The 15,721-nt window shown below is 65.4% G+C and overlaps 3 protein-coding genes across 3 annotated transcripts; all 3 read right to left on the reverse strand.

Moving 5' to 3' along the window:
* Positions 1-60: 60 nt before the first annotated feature.
* Positions 61-1,654, reverse strand: DCXR (dicarbonyl and L-xylulose reductase). The gene is made up of 8 exons (XM_037493364.2): positions 1,603-1,654; positions 1,423-1,520; positions 954-1,108; positions 837-879; positions 668-767; positions 533-597; positions 346-463; positions 61-262 (listed from the first exon to the last, which is right to left on the reverse strand). Exons 1-8 carry the CDS (start codon positions 1,652-1,654, stop codon positions 159-161), a joined length of 735 nt encoding a protein of 244 aa, XP_037349261.1. The 3' UTR covers positions 61-158.
* A 1,335-nt stretch (positions 1,655-2,989) lies between these two features.
* On the reverse strand, positions 2,990-4,624 carry LOC119231670 (carbonyl reductase [NADPH] 2-like). The gene is made up of 8 exons (XM_037493365.2): positions 4,573-4,624; positions 4,393-4,490; positions 3,957-4,111; positions 3,831-3,873; positions 3,664-3,763; positions 3,501-3,565; positions 3,283-3,400; positions 2,990-3,206 (listed from the first exon to the last, which is right to left on the reverse strand). Exons 1-8 carry the CDS (start codon positions 4,622-4,624, stop codon positions 3,103-3,105), a joined length of 735 nt encoding a protein of 244 aa, XP_037349262.1. The 3' UTR covers positions 2,990-3,102.
* Positions 4,625-5,955: 1,331 nt separating this feature from the next.
* On the reverse strand, positions 5,956-7,555 carry LOC119231671 (carbonyl reductase [NADPH] 2). The gene is made up of 8 exons (XM_037493367.2): positions 7,504-7,555; positions 7,160-7,257; positions 6,927-7,081; positions 6,797-6,839; positions 6,630-6,729; positions 6,467-6,531; positions 6,249-6,366; positions 5,956-6,172 (listed from the first exon to the last, which is right to left on the reverse strand). The coding sequence occupies exons 1-8, from the start codon at positions 7,553-7,555 to the stop codon at positions 6,069-6,071; spliced, it is 735 nt and encodes a 244-aa protein (XP_037349264.1). The 3' UTR covers positions 5,956-6,068.
* Between the last annotated feature and the right edge of the window lie 8,166 nt (positions 7,556-15,721).

Consider the following 15,721-nt stretch of genomic DNA (forward strand, 5'->3'; position numbering starts at 1 on the left):
CGGAGCTGCCAGCTGGACGTGAGCCAAACCAGGCCTCCCCCTTGGACGGCGCCTGCACCCCATGTCCCCGGCCACTTCCTGGCAGCTTTGGAATCGATGCACAAGAGAACCATGTTTATTAGGGGAGCGAGGACAGGCTTGGCGTGGGGGGCAGGGACTCAGGTGGCCAGGAAGCCCCCGTCCACTGGCACTGTGGAGCCCGTGGTCATGCTGCTCCGGTCACTGAGCAGGAACAGGATGGTGTCCACCACGTTCTCCATCTCTGGCGGGCGGGGCAGGCGCGGATGAAGGCGCTACTGCCCCGTCTCCATCTGGCCCCACCCCGCCCGCAGGCTCCCCACTCACCTGCAAACCTGCCCAGCGGGATGCGGTCCAGCATGCACTTGGCCTTCTGGGGGTGGCTCCAGTTGGCCTGGCCCATGGGAGTCATGACCACGGTGGGGTTGACGGCGTTCACGCGGATCTGCGCACAGGGACAGGCTGGGCGTGGTGGCGGGCGCCGGCTGGGGCTGGGGGGATGGCCGCGTCTTACCTTGTGCGGCCCGAGTTCCAGCGCCATCACCTTGGTGAGCATGTCCAGGCCGCCCTTGGAGGAGCCTGAGGGGGACCGGGGCGTGAGCCTGAGGGGGCAGCTGGGGCGTGGGCGGGCACGGCCGGGGCCACTCACAGTAGACGCTGTGGTTGGTCAGCGCGCGCTGCGAGGCCTGGCTGGAGACATTCACGATGGCGCCGGGGGCACCCCGGGTGATCAGGCCCCGGGCCACGATCTGCAGGGCAGAGGGAGCATGAGGTGGGGGCCTGTGACCCAAAGGGCCTCACCCGGGACCCCAGCTCACCTGGGACACCTGGATGACGGCTCGCAGGTTCACCTCGAAGGACCTGAGATGGACGGACAGGTGCTGGGCTGGGCCTGGGTGCTGCGCAGGGCTCCCCGCCCTCCCTGCCCCACTCACGTGTCGAAGGCCTCCTTGGTGACCTCCAGGAAGGGCTGCAGCAGCGCCACGGCCGCGTTGTTCACCAGCAGGTCCACGGGGCCCACGCCGCCCAGCGCCCGCTCCGTGGCCTCCCAGTCGCCCAGGTCCACGCAGATGGGCTCCACGCCCGGGCACTGCAGGGTTGGGGCAGCTAGCAGGGGCGCCCGCCCACCGGAGGGCACGCCGGCCTCTGCCGCCATGGGGGAGCAGGCGGGGCGCGGGGAGGGCAGGGGCCGGGAGGGCCGCAGCGCCCGGGCGTCGGGCCAAGCCGGGCTGGGCGGGCGGAGTCGGGCCGCCTCCCCGTCCACTTCCTGCGGCGCCGGCGCCCGCGGACTGCGAGGCCGCCCGCCCCGCCCCCTCCTTCCAAGCCCAGAGGGCGTCGGGGCGCCCGGCCACGCGGCCGCCGGCGGGGGCTGCGCCCGGGAGGGGTGCGGGGGGCCCGGGTTACCTCGAGGACCAGCGCGTCCAGGTCGGCGCGCGTCCGGCTCACGGCCACCACCTGCGCCCCCGCCGCGTGCAGCGCCCGCACCGCGCAGCGCCCGATGCCTGCGGGGCGCGGGGCGCGGGGCTCAGTGCGGCGCCCCCGCCCGGGCTCGGCCCCGCGCGCCCCGCCCCGCGGCCGCCCCACCTTTGCCCGCCCCGGTGACCAGCGCGCGGCGGCCCGCGAGCCCCAGCTCCATGGCGCGTCCGGCTGCTCGCGGCGGGCCCGACTGCGCGCGCGGCGCGGGGCCCGGGAGGGCGCCGGGGCGGCCGGGGGCGGGGCCGGCCGGGGCGGGACCCGGCGCGGGGCGATTGGCCGGGGCGCGGGCGCGGCCGGGGCGGGGCGGCCGCCGGGAGGGGCCGCGGGCGCCCGCGGGCAGCCGAGCGCTCGGCCGACCCGCCTCGCTCCGGCCCGGGAGGGGCCTCGGCCAGGACCGCGGCCCTTTCCCGCCTTGCCCGCGAGCCCAGGGCGCGTTGGACCCCAGCGACCCCGATGCCCTCGGGCCACCGCCCTTGAAACACCAGCAGGGACGGGGAGGGGGGCTGTGGGGTCGCCCAGAGGGGCAGGCTCCAGCGTTGCAGGGGGTCGGGTGGGCGAATGTGGGACCCACAGCCCCACCACCGGGTGGCCAGCAGCAGGTTCGGGGGGTTGCCGCCGGGTCCCTGGACTTTGGGCCCAGAGAGGCGGCCAGGCTGCCGGGAGGGCGGCCCGGGCCACAGGAGGAGGCAGGGCGGCCTCCCTGCGCCCCGGGGCCGTCTGTGGCTCAGCCCACCGCTGGCGCCCGCAGCCCTGCCCCCACTCCGCGCAGACCCCCCAGCCTGTCCTCCCGCAGCGCTTTGGTGGCTCCGCTGGCCCCAGGAGGTTGTCCTGTCCTCCCTGACCCGTGAGCCTGGGGGGGCCGGCTGGACTGACCAGGGCAGTGGGCGCTGGCTCTGGGGGGCCCTGCTGACGGGCCAGAGTGCCCCAACCCCTCCACCCCACCCCACCCCACCAGTTTCCCCCGTCCCGGCTGCAGTGGCCCTTGCTCCCAGCCCCCTTGCTCGGGGCGGCCACCGCACCAGCAGGGCTGACTGGCCCCCTCGGCCTCACATCGCAGTGCCCCAGGGGAGCCCGGGTGCCCGCGCTGCCCGGCCTGGGCTGAGGTGGGCTTCCGCAGGGGCTGGGCAGCGCTGGGCTGTGGCCCCTTCCCCAGGGCGCAGTCCCCTCCCGGTGGTCTTGTGGAGGAGGTGTGGGGGCCAGGGTTGGATGCCTAGGGAGGGCGAGCCCGGCCCCCAGCCGGGACTCAGCTAGGGCGGCCCCTACCCACCCTGGCCCAGGCCTGCCACATGCCCTGCACCCCCACCCCCCCCCCCCGGCCTGACCCCCAGGCGTGCCCGATGTAGGGCCGCGGTGCCCCCCACGTGGCTGTCCTGGGGAGAGTCTGGACGGGGGAGCCTCAGGGCCTCGGCTGCTAGGGAGGTGGCGGGGCGCCCAGACTAGAGAAACGTGTCCCCCAGCGCCCCCTCCCCGCCCCGCCGCGCCCTGGAGCCTCGCGGGCACTGTTCCGGGAGAACACCTCCTTTTATTAGACAGGGCCCCCGCGGGCCACAGGCTTCAAGTGTGGGGGGCTCTGGATGGGGGGGTAAGACCAGGCCGCTGGGGCACGGCCTAGGAGGCCAGGTACCCGCTGTCCACCATGATGCCCGAGCCGGTCGTGGAGGCGCTGCAGTCGCTGAGCAGGAAGAGGATGCTGTTGACCACGTCCTCCACCTCTGCGGCGGCGAAGGGGGCGTCAGAGGCAGCGGCCCGCGGGCCCCGCCGCGCCCACCCTCCCCGAGCCGCGCTGACCAGCAAACTTGCGCAGCGGGTGGCGCTCCTTCAGCTTCCGGGTGATCTCCTCGTCCGCCGTGACGCGCTTCCCCATGGCCGTCAGCACCACCGTGGGGTGCACAGAATTCACCCGAATCTGGGCCAAGAGGCGAGAGGCGGCCTCAGCCCCGACCTCCCGCGCCCGCTGGGTCCGCCTCTGGGCTGCCCCTGCCCCCGCTACCCCTCACACGCCCCACCTTGTGCGGCCCCAGCTCCAGGGCCATGGCTTTGGTCAGCATGGTCATGGCGCCCTTGGTGGAGCCTGTGGGGAGGGCAGCACTGAGGACCTCCTCTGGGCACTGCCCAGCCTGGGGGCCCGGCTGCGCGGGGAACGGGCGAGGGCCAGACAGAAGGACTCACTGTAGACGCTGAGGCTGGGGAAGGGCACGTGGGACACCATGCTGGACACGTTGACGATGGAGCCCGGCACCCCGCGGTCCACCATGCTGCGGGCCACGATCTAGAAGCCAAGGGGGTGTGTGGTCCCACCACCCCCAGGCTGACCCCGAGCCCCCTCCCCGGCTCACCTGAGACACCTGGAAGGCAGAACGCACGTTCACACTGAATGACCTGGGGCAGACAGTGGGGGGGCCCGGTCACCCCGGCTCCAGGTCCTTACCCCTGTCCAGCTGCACCCGCCCCCCGCCGCCCACCTGTCGAAGGCCTCCTTGGTGACCTCCAGGAAGGGCTGCAGCAGCGCCACGGCCGCGTTGTTCACCAGCAGGTCCACGGGGCCCACGCCGCCCAGCGCCCGCTCCGTGGCCTCCCAGTCGCCCAGGTCCACGCAGATGGGCTCCACGCCCGGGCACTGCAGGGTTGGGGCAGCTAGCAGGGGCGCCCGCCCACCGAAGGGCACGCCGGCCTCTGCCGCCATGGGGGAGCAGGCGGGGCGCGGGGAGGGCAGGGGCCCGGAGGGCCGCAGCGCCTGGGCGTCGGGCAAGCCCGTCCACTTCCTGCGGCGCCAGCGCCCGCGGGCTGCGAGGCCGCCCGGCCCACCCCTCCTTCCAAGCCCAGAGGGCGTCGGGGCGCCCGGCCACGCGGCCGCCGGCGGGGGCTGCGCCCGGGAGGGGTGCGGGGGGCCCGGGTTACCTCGAGGACCAGCGCGTCCAGGTCGGCGCGCGTCCGGCTCACGGCCACCACCTGCGCCCCCGCCGCGTGCAGCGCCCGCACCGCGCAGCGCCCGATGCCTGCGGGGCGCGGGGCGCGGGGCTCAGTGCGGCGCCCCCGCCCGGGCTCGGCCCCGCGCGCCCCGCCCCGCGGCCGCCCCACCTTTGCCCGCCCCGGTGACCAGCGCGCGGCGGCCCGCGAGCCCCAGCTCCATGGCGCGTCCGGCTGCTCGCGGCGGGCCCGACTGCGCGCGCGGCGCGGGGCCCGGGAGGGCGCCGGGGCGGCCGGGGGCGGGGCCGGCCGGGGCGGGACCCGGCGCGGGGCGATTGGCCGGGGCGCGGGCGCGGCCGGGGCGGGGCGGCCGCCGGGAGGGGCCGCGGGCGCCCGCGGGCAGCCGAGCGCTCGGCCGACCCGCCTCGCTCCGGCCCGGGAGGGGCCTCGGCCAGGACCGCGGCCCTTTCCCGCCTTGCCCGCGAGCCCAGGGCGCGTTGGACCCCAGCGACCCCGATGCCCTCGGGCCACCGCCCTTGAAACACCAGCAGGGACGGGGAGGGGGGCTGTGGGGTCGCCCAGAGGGGCAGGCTCCAGCGTTGCAGGGGGTCGGGTGGGCGAATGTGGGACCCACAGCCCCACCACCGGGTGGCCAGCAGCAGGTTCGGGGGGTTGCCGCCGGGTCCCTGGACTTTGGGCCCAGAGAGGCGGCCAGGCTGCCGGGAGGGCGGCCCGGGCCACAGGAGGAGGCAGGGCGGCCTCCCTGCGCCCCGGGGCCGTCTGTGGCTCAGCCCACCGCTGGCGCCCGCAGCCCTGCCCCCACTCCGCGCAGACCCCCCAGCCTGTCCTCCCGCAGCGCTTTGGTGGCTCCGCTGGCCCCAGGAGGTTGTCCTGTCCTCCCTGACCCGTGAGCCTGGGGGGGCCGGCTGGACTGACCAGGGCAGTGGGCGCTGGCTCTGGGGGGCCCTGCTGACGGGCCAGAGTGCCCCAACCCCTCCACCCCACCCCACCCCACCAGTTTCCCCCGTCCCGGCTGCAGTGGCCCTTGCTCCCAGCCCCCTTGCTCGGGGCGGCCACCGCACCAGCAGGGCTGACTGGCCCCCTCGGCCTCACATCGCAGTGCCCCAGGGGAGCCCGGGTGCCCGCGCTGCCCGGCCTGGGCTGAGGTGGGCTTCCGCAGGGGCTGGGCAGCGCTGGGCTGTGGCCCCTTCCCCAGGGCGCAGTCCCCTCCCGGTGGTCTTGTGGAGGAGGTGTGGGGGCCAGGGTTGGATGCCTAGGGAGGGCGAGCCCGGCCCCCAGCCGGGACTCAGCTAGGGCGGCCCCTACCCACCCTGGCCCAGGCCTGCCACATGCCCTGCACCCCCACCCCCCCCCCCCTGACCCCCAGGCGTGCCCGATGTAGGGCCGCGGTGCCCCCCACGTGGCTGTCCTGGGGAGAGTCTGGACGGGGGAGCCTCAGGGCCTCGGCTGCTAGGGAGGTGGCGGGGCGCCCAGACTAGAGAAACGTGTCCCCCAGCGCCCCCTCCCCGCCCCGCCGCGCCCTGGAGCCTCGCGGGCACTGTTCCGGGAGAACACCTCCTTTTATTAGACAGGGCCCCCGCGGGCCACAGGCTTCAAGTGTGGGGGGCTCTGGATGGGGGGGTAAGACCAGGCCGCTGGGGCACGGCCTAGGAGGCCAGGTACCCGCTGTCCACCATGATGCCCGAGCCGGTCGTGGAGGCGCTGCAGTCGCTGAGCAGGAAGAGGATGCTGTTGACCACGTCCTCCACCTCTGCGGCGGCGAAGGGGGCGTCAGAGGCAGCGGCCCGCGGGCCCCGCCGCGCCCACCCTCCCCGAGCCGCGCTGACCAGCAAACTTGCGCAGCGGGTGGCGCTCCTTCAGCTTCCGGGTGATCTCCTCGTCCGCCGTGACGCGCTTCCCCATGGCCGTCAGCACCACCGTGGGGTGCACAGAATTCACCCGAATCTGGGCCAAGAGGCGAGAGGCGGCCTCAGCCCCGACCTCCCGCGCCCGCTGGGTCCGCCTCTGGGCTGCCCCTGCCCCCGCTGCCCCTCACACGCCCCACCTTGTGCGGCCCCAGCTCCAGGGCCATGACTTTGGTCAGCATGGTCATGGCGCCCTTGGTGGAGCCTGTGGGGAGGGCAGCACTGAGGACCTCCTCTGGGCACTGCCCAGCCTGGGGGCCCGGCTGCGCGGGGAACGGGCGAGGGCCAGACAGAAGGACTCACTGTAAACGCTGAGGCTGGGGAAGGGCACGTGGGACACCATGCTGGACACGTTGACGATGGAGCCCGGCACCCCGCGGTCCACCATGCTGCGGGCCACGATCTAGAAGCCAAGGGGGTGCGTGGTCCCACCACCCCCAGGCTGACCCCGAGCCCCCTCCCCGGCTCACCTGAGACACCTGGAAGGCAGAACGCAGGTTCACACTGAATGACCTGGGGCAGACAGTGGGGGGGCCCGGTCACCCCGGCTCCAGGTCCTTACCCCTGTCCAGCTGCACCCGCCCCCCCCCCGCCGCCCACCTGTCGAAGGCCTCCTTGGTGACCTCCAGGAAGGGCTGCAGCAGCGCCACGGCCGCGTTGTTCACCAGCAGGTCCACGGGGCCCACGCCGCCCAGCGCCCGCTCCGTGGCCTCCCAGTCGCCCAGGTCCACGCAGATGGGCTCCACGCCCGGGCACTGCGGGAGGCCCGGGCGGTGATGGACACGCCACAGGCCTTGAGGGCTGGGGCGCATGCGTGGGGTGGGCAGCCTCACCTCTTGGGAGAGGCTGACCAGGTCGGCGCTGGTGCGGGTGGCGGCCACCACCCTGGCTCCCGAGGCTTGCAGCGCCTTCACGGTCTCCCGGCCAATCCCTGTGGGCGGCACCGGGCAGGTGTGGCCCAACGGGGCTGGGGTGCTTCTGGGGTGCCGGCTGGCCAGGGGCCTGAGCCCGGGCTCAGGGTCCCCCACACTCCTTCCTCCCGGCCTTGACTGGACCCCGCCCGTCAGCCTGGCCTGAGTCTGGGGCAGCCTAAGGGAGGGTGGTCTGGTGGCGGCCAGGCAGGGGCTAGTGCCCCGTCCACAGAGCTGCAGCCCGCCTCCGCCCCCCACACACCCACCTTTGCCTGCCCCGGTCACCAGGGCCCGCAGGCCGCTGAAGTTCAGCTGCATGGTGCGGCTCCTCCGGCAGGCAGGGCGGGCACGGGGTTTTGTAGGCCTGGCCAGGGCAGGCCAGGGGTGTGGCGGAGGGGGGAGGCCCCCCCCCATGGTGGCAGGAGCAGCTCCTACTTCCTCCTTCCCAGAAACCTGCTCCAGGCGGCACTGCCCTCACTCAAAGGTGCCCGCGGAAGCGCCGGCCTGGGCTTGGAGAGATGGACACCCCTGCTGTGGCGGCGCGGGCGGGTGTGGGACATCAGGGTTTTCTTCTTATGGGGACAGAGCGGTCCCCTCTGTGGTTTCCCCTGGAGAAACCACGTTCCGCCTCATTTGGGGGCTCGCCCGAGGGGCCGGGCAGTGGCGCTCTGGCCGACAGCTCCCTTGCACGCAGGGGCTGCCCTGCGCCGGGCTCTGCGGGCCGCGGCGGGCACACAGGCTGGCCTGCAGCCGGCCCGCAGGCTCGGGACTAGCGCCCCCGGTGCTGGTCCAGGAAGTGAGAGGCTGCCCGGCCCCCTGGGCCTCGCCGGGCCTCAGTCCGGGGCCCCTCTGGCCTCCGAGGCTTCCCCACCTGCACTAAAGCAACCTGCCGCAGGTGTGGCTCCGCGCAGGCGCACCGCCATCCCCGGGCCCGGGCGTGGAGGGCGCACACCTGTGCCTGCTCTGGGGGTGCACCTGGGGCCGTGGGCAGCGGGTTCTGACATCACGTCCACTGCGAGAGAGCCCGGGGTGTCCCCAGTACCCTTGGTCTTGGCGGCAGGACTCAAGAGCCGTGTCCCTGTGTGGGCGAGAGGAGCGGGGCAGCCCCTCAACCCCATGGGGCCGCGGGTCCCCTGGCCAGGCCTCAGGAAGGGGGTTCCTATAGGAAGGGGGTTCCAGGCACCTCAGAGGTGCCTGGACTCTGGAGGACCCCGTGGGACCCCGCCCTGGGCCGGGGACAGGACGCATGGCGCAGCCTCCACCCACCCACCTCTTTCCCCCCGGACGTCCTTGGGGTGCTCTGCCGAAGACCGGCCTGGGCAATCTGGGTGTCAGGGGGTCCTGAAGGATGGGGCGGCGTCGGCGCCACTGAGGCACGAGGCGGACACGCGATGTCTTGGGTGGGTGTCTCTCTCCGAGGGTCTCTCCACACCAGGGCGAGCAGCGCGATCACGTCATCCCGCGGCCGCGCCGCTGCAACAGTCAGCGCGTTCCTCCTCCCGGGCGGGGCGGCTCCGCGCTCTCAGCGAGGCGGCGACCTTCAAGGGTAATAACAAAGACGCCGAGCCTTGCACCAACAGCCGTTCCCTCAGCTGGGCCCGGCCCAGCACAGCCCGCGGCCGGGGCGCACCCGTCGGCCAAGCCCGCGCACCCGAAGACGCCTCTGTCCTCCGGCGCGGCCTCCGCCGGGGCCCAGCTGCCTCCGGGTTGTCGGCCAGCAGGGTTTGCCACCAAGAAACTCCTCAACACAGTTCACTTCACTTAAAAACTTTCCTAAGAAACTTCTAAAAAAGCCACAGCCGGGCTTCCTGCCGTGGCGGGCCGGCTGGGGCGACCTCCTCCCACTGCCGGGCAGGCCGGATGCGCCGCGCCGCGTGTCGTTGCCAAGCAGGTGGTTCTCCGTGCCACGTGCTTAGACTGCTCTGATACCGGTATTTTATTGCCCAAGGTATTTTCTGAGAGGGTTTTCCTCTTTTTATGACGAAGAACAAAAAACAAAGGGATGCTCGAAGGGTGCAGACTCATCTTCAGCCCCACGGCGTGAGGCCCTTTTTCTTAGCTGCTTGCCAGCATCTTGCCTGGCTGGGGCAGCCAGGCCCCCCGCAGTGTTCTTTTTTTTTTTAAGATTTATTTTATTTGGGCCTCCCCTGGGGGCGCAGCGGTTGAGCGCTGGGCTGCGGGGCTGCCCGCAGCCTCTGCCGCGCCGGTTCGTTTCCCGGCCGCCGGCGAGGGTCCCACCCAAAAAAAAAAAAAAAATTATTTTATTTATGCATACTGAGCTGGGGTGCAGACCAGAGGTGCGGGGTGAGATGCTGCACCTCCCCCTGCAGTGATGTACAATTCAAACAACCTGGACAGGACACCGCTAAGATCCCAGTGCGTGCCTAAGTTGGATACCCCTTCGCTATACTTCTGGGGAACGCCTCAGCTACACGCATTCAATCGCGTGGGACTTCTTACTCCATTCATTGTTCCAGCTGCATTGTTACTAATTGTATTACCCCCTCTCTTGTTCGTCTATATCCTGTGGTGGTCTTGCTCAAAAGACCCTATGTTATGTTACCTGTTGATTTACATGATATGCCTTGGTATGATAATACTGCCATGCAAGTCTCATCTGCACACTTCACTCTCCTCCTTTGCTCATTCTCTGGCTTCCACTCTCCAGTCTTTGACTCCCACTCACAGGTATCACCTCGTTCTCTCCTTTATTGTTCTTTCCCTACTCGTGCTGCTCCTTTGTTTACTCCTTCCCCTCTGTGTCCGCTCACTTCACAGGTCCATTCATCGTCTTCAACGAGATATGTACGCCTTCCAGCTCCGTTCTAAAAACAAAGGGGGACCTGCTGCACCTCCCCCTGCAGTGACCTTTAGGGTTAACCGTCCCTAGGTCTGGCTGGGCAGCGCGCAGGGAGAGAACAGCAAAACCCTACATACCTGCTGCACCTCCCCCTGCAGTGACCTTTAGGAATGGCTTTCCCCACGGTCCCTATGTCCGGCTGGGCAACCAGCGCGCAGGGGGAGAACAGCATAACACCCTAAAGCAGGGGAAGCACAGCGGAAGTTCCCTGAAAAGACAGAAGCTTATCAAAAGATAACGACCACCAGGAACCACTACAAGAATGCTAAAAATCTTATCCCGTCTTTCTAGAACTGTTATAGGACAGGGAGAGGGGCAGCCCAAACCCCGCAAACCTGCCTATTCTAAATGGGCTCTGCCATCCGCCGCATCAACACAAAACATAGGAGACTTTAATGGGAAGGAACTTTAATAAAAACTAGGAAACAATACAGGAAAGGCAAAGAGTCTAGTTTCTAAATGAAGCACCCAAAGTGACCCGTCCCCTCGTGGGTAAAAGTCCATCCAAATGGGATTGGCCCAGAGCAAGGCCCCAAGGCCTGCCACAAGTCTAAAGCATCTTCCAGTGGGGACCCACAGAAAAGGGTCACAAACAACCGGACAAGCCCGGAAGGAAAAGAGCAAAATCAACATCAAGATAAAAGCTGCCATGGTCCCCTCCCCACGGGTCTCCCCCACATCTGTGTCACCCCGTCCACGACCAAAAGACAAGCGCAGTTTCTTCACGTGTCTCTAGGCTCCATGCGCCTCCTCCAGGTCTCCTGGCTCCATCCTGCTCCTTCCTCAGTCTCTTTTTCAGCTTCTCCCCTTCCTGCTCAGCTCCACCCTCCCTTGGGTGGGGCAGGGAACCTCCCCCTTTCCTGGGGACCACCCTGTTACAGTAACAGTTAACTTTTAAGCAAAAGGAGTCATCTCTTGTTAGCCACCAAGCAGGCACTCCTTGGGTTTCCTGGAATAGAACCTGAAAAAGCAAAATCAAATTATCAGTAATTAACTTTCAATTAAAAGGAGTCATCTCCTTACTTTTGTTAGCCACTCTGGGACAGAAGCTGAAAGAGCAGATTCAACATCTAAGCACAGATTACACCCCCCCCACACACTAGGGAGGGACAACAACAACACAGGTATGAAAACCCGGCACAGTTAGTTACATGATGCACCCTAAAGAGTGCTTTCCATAACAGACCTTCCTCAGTAGGAAGCAGAAACTTAGAATCTTGTCTTACACCAGCAATTGAACAAATCCAGGATTCAAAATGGCAAACATGCCCAAAACAAATTGTGTAGACAAAACTCACAGCAGCAAATCCTTTCAGACTCAGACAAAATCTTGTTAATTTTTCTGATCCAGACTTTGCAAAAATTCAAGTTATCTCCAAGAATCCATCAAGGATACCAGCGATTACCAGTTACTGCTTAAGGGTACTCTGCACTTAACACCCAGGCATACATTTGCTAATTTAAACACCACTACTCCACAATTGGCTGGCAAAATGCATCAGGCAAAGAGCAGGAAGTAGCCAAAGACAAAGCAACATACCCCTGAAGAACCATTATTGCCTTTAGAAATGCTAATGAGTCAGCAGAGATTACAAAAAGAAAGAAAGAAAAAAGTTCCAAAGTCCTAGCAACAAGAACCTCTGAATTTTACAAAAGCCCGCCAAGTGGCCTCAGACGCCATCTTTGATCTGGCCACATGGTCCAATGTACTGCCTAATCTTTTGAGTAAAACTGTCACAGAAAAAATTTCCACAAATTAAAATCTCTTAGCAAGTCACTACAAACAAATTACACACAGACACACAGATCTTCACAAAGCCCAAGCCAGTTTGCCTCCATTGGCAGGACTGGACAACCCGGACAAAGAAAATGCCCTGGTACCCTCGAGAAGAGGAAAGCCCAGGTGGAGTCTGATGAGACCAACTTTGTACCTAAAGCCTACGTCGACTGGATGCCAATGGTTCGCTCTGATCCTATATGGAGTATTTCAACAAAGCCAGCTAAAATTGCTGTTAGTTATATTGTAACAGGGTGGTCCCCAGGAAAGGGGGAGGTTCCCTGCCCCACCCAAGGGAGGGTGGAGCTGAGCAGGAAGAGGAGAAGCTGCAGAAGAGACTGAGGAAGGAAGCAGGATGGAGCCAGGAGACCTGGAGGAGGCGCATGGAGCCTAGAGACACGTGAAGAAACTGCGCTTGTCTTTTGGTCGTGGACGGGGTGACACAGATGTGGGGGAGACCCGTGGGGAGGGGACCATGGCAGCTTTTATCTTGGTGTTGATTTTGCTCTTTTCCTTCCGGGCTTGTCTGGTGGTTTTGAACCTTTTCTGTGGGTCCCCACTGGAAGATGCTTTAGACTTGGGGCAGGCTTTGGGGCCTTGCTCTGGGCCGATCCCATATGGATGGACTTTTACCCACGAGGGGACGGGTCACTCTGGATGCTTCATTGAGAAACTAGACTCTTTGCCTTACCTGTATTGTTTCCTAGTTTTATTAAAGTTCCTTCCCATTAAAGTCTCCTATGTTTTGTGTGGATGCGGCGGATGGCAGAACCCATTTAGAATAGGCAGGTTTGCGGGGTTTGGGCTGCCCCTCTCCCTGTCCTATAACATAACTACAAACTTTAATCCCTTATTTGTCTTTCTAAACTTCCTTCTTTCTTCTATAAAAGTCATTGCTTGTTATGTAGATCACCTCCCTGATGGTGATAGGCTGAGCCCATGAACAAGCTGATTTCATTGATATTCATTGTCCCTGTGCTTTTGGAAAACATACATATACTGGTCACAAACTCAAAGAAAATTACACTCAGATTTTCACTCTTGAAGTGTGTCTGTGTGTCATTTCTTTCACCGACGCCCTGACCACCCTGCACGCTTCTCTCAACCCGGAGGTGGCCTCATCGTCTACTGCTGTGCTGGTCCGCGGCAGTGAGAGGACTCCCCAGAGACAGAGTGGGGAGCACAGCAGGCGGAGCCACTGAATTCCACGGCTGAGGGGAGCAGCGGGGAGACGGGAGGGCTGCTGCCCTGGGGGTCACTCCCTGGCCGCGATGGACTCGTCCACAGAGGCTGCCTCGTGCCCCCGGGGAGACCTACTTTTTAAAAAAATTGATTAATTAATTATTCTATGCCGCAGACCAGCACAGCAGTGGACAATGAGGCCGTCTCGGGGTTGAGAGACTGTGCAGGGTGGTCAGGGATTCGGTTAAAGAAATGACAAACAGGGCCTCCCCGGTGGCGCAGCGGTTGAGCGCTGGGTTGCGAAGCTGCCCGCAGCCTCTGTGACGCCGGTTCGATCCCCGGCTGCTCCCCGGCCACCGGAGGAGGGTCCCGCATGGCGCGCAGACCTCTCCTGCCGCCCGCTGCTCCCCTCAGCAGTGTGCTTCGGTCCTTCTGCCTGCTCTGCTCCCCGCTCTGGCTCTGGTGGATTCTCTCACCCTCCCGCGCTTCTGACTGTGCCCAGTGCCTGTAAAAATAAATAAATAAATCTTAAAAAAAAAAGAAATCTACTTAACTTTAAAAAAATAAATAAATAAAAAATAAAGTCAAGCACATAATAGAAAGATTATTAAACCAACAATTCACAGAGTTTAGTAACGTTTCATTTGCATTAGCCTAGTTATTAGATTACATGTGTTTTTTAATCAGCAATCAATGACCTTTTTAGACCGGGAAAAGGAAAGATTTTAGAGAGACGGTGGTAGCAGAGTAAGGTCTGCGGGCCTTGAGAAAGCGAGATGAGGTTCCAGGTGGTCAGCATGTCTTTTAACCATCTCTGCGGCGGCTCCCGGCGGTCGTCATCTCTTGGCAGGCATCCGGCTTCTCTCCTCTCGGGGAGTTTGCTGTTCTCCCCCTGCGCGCAGGGTTCCTGGCCCACGCCGGACCTCAGGGACCGTGGCAACAGCCATTAGCCCCGCAGGTCCCTGCAGGGGGACGTGCAGCAATTCTAGATCTTCTTCCATCTTTGTGCGATGTTTGATTTCTCCCTCAGGGGCCCCATCATTCCCCCACCGTCCGGCCCGCTCTCCGCCCCTCCCGCAGGCCCACCTCGGCCCTCGGCCCTGTGAGCGCCCAGCCCTGGCGGCTTCCCTTCCTCGGCCGCCGGGGCCCCTTGCGGGGTGCGCGCCCCGGCCCAGCCATGGGCTTCCAAGGAGGACGGAGGCCGAACCGCGGGCGTCTCGGGCGGGGGGCCTGGCACCACCCGGCAGACGCCTCCCCCTCCGAGTCCGAGCCCCGGGGCCCTCCCGGCCCCTCCCGGGCCCCTCCCGTGTCCCTCCAGGGCGCCCCTGGACGTGAGCGCGGGGCGGTCACCTGCGGCTGCTCACCCGAGGGCCTGCCCGGCTGCCATTTTGTCCCCGGGGTTCTGTGTCCCGGGACCCGGTCAGAACCTCCAGGTCAGTCCTTCCCAGGAGCCCAGCGCTCCGAGGTGCCTTTCAAACCCACCCAGGGCAGAAAGCAGGTCACCCAGGAAGGGCGGCCGAGCAGGGACCCTGCGCCCCACTTTCCAAGCCCAGAGACGGGAATCCGAGTCCTCTGAAGCCCGGCCGGAGGCGTCACAGGCCCCGCGCCTGTGACGAGGCGGCAAGAAGGGGCCTGGGTCCTGCCTCTCCTTTCTCTCAGAAGCACGGGCAGCCCTGTCACGCCCGGCGGTGAGGAAGGGCAACCTGGAGCTCTTCCGCGAGGGGTCCCATGGAGGGGGGGTCCCATGGGGGTCCCGTTGGGAGCTCACTCAGTTCTTACCAGCAAGCAAGCTGTCCCGGCTCCTCAAGAAGGAATCTTAAATGTCAAACCTTGGACAGGCCTCCCTGGGGGCGCAGGGGGTTGAGCACAGCCCTGTGAAGCTGTGGCAGCCTCTGCAGCTCTCCCGGCCAGGGAGCTACCCCCAGGGCGCAGCAGACCCCTCCTGTCTCCCCGCTGCTCCCCTCGGCCGGGTGTCTCAGTGGATCCCCCTGTTCTGCTCCCCGCTCTGTCTCTGGGGAGTCCTCTCACCCCCGCACCTCTGGCCTGCACCCCAGTTCTTGGATGCATGAATAAATAAATCTTTAAAATAAAGAAAGAAAGAAAAGCTTGGGCAGAGTAGGAAGTCCCTTGCAGAGACAGAGACAACGCCCCTCTCCCATCCCCGCTCATGGAATGTGTGGAATTCAGCTCTTCAGCCGCCACTGAGGAGGTGTCTGAGCCCAGAGGCCAGGCCGTGACTCAGCAGCTCCAGCCCCCCACCCCCACCCCGTGGGTGCAGCCTGGGCCTAAAAGCGGGGCTGTGGCCCCCAGCAGATTTTGAGCCACTCACAGAAACATGTTTCATGATTGGAGGGAAGAAAAATATTGGATGGTTTCACCTGTATGTGTAAATAAATAAATTCTTAAATAAAATAAAATAACTACTTTTTTTTTTTTTAAAAGATTTATTGATTGATTGATTTATACATACAAGCACTGGGTACAGTCAGAAGCGCGGGAGGGTGAGAGAATCCACCAGAGCCAGAGCGGGGAGCAGAGCAGGCAGAAGGACCGAGGTACACTGCTGAGGGGAGCAGCGGGCGGCAGGAGGGGTCTGCACGCCATGCGGGACCCTCGGCTGGGATGGAACCGGCGCCGCTGCGCCACCGGGGAGGCCCCAAAATAA

The sequence above is a fragment of the Talpa occidentalis genome, unplaced genomic scaffold, assembly GCF_014898055.3.
Source record: "Talpa occidentalis isolate TD23 unplaced genomic scaffold, MPIMG_talOcc4v2.1 talOcc4.7, whole genome shotgun sequence".
In the NCBI taxonomy this organism is placed as follows: Eukaryota; Metazoa; Chordata; class Mammalia; order Eulipotyphla; family Talpidae; genus Talpa; species Talpa occidentalis.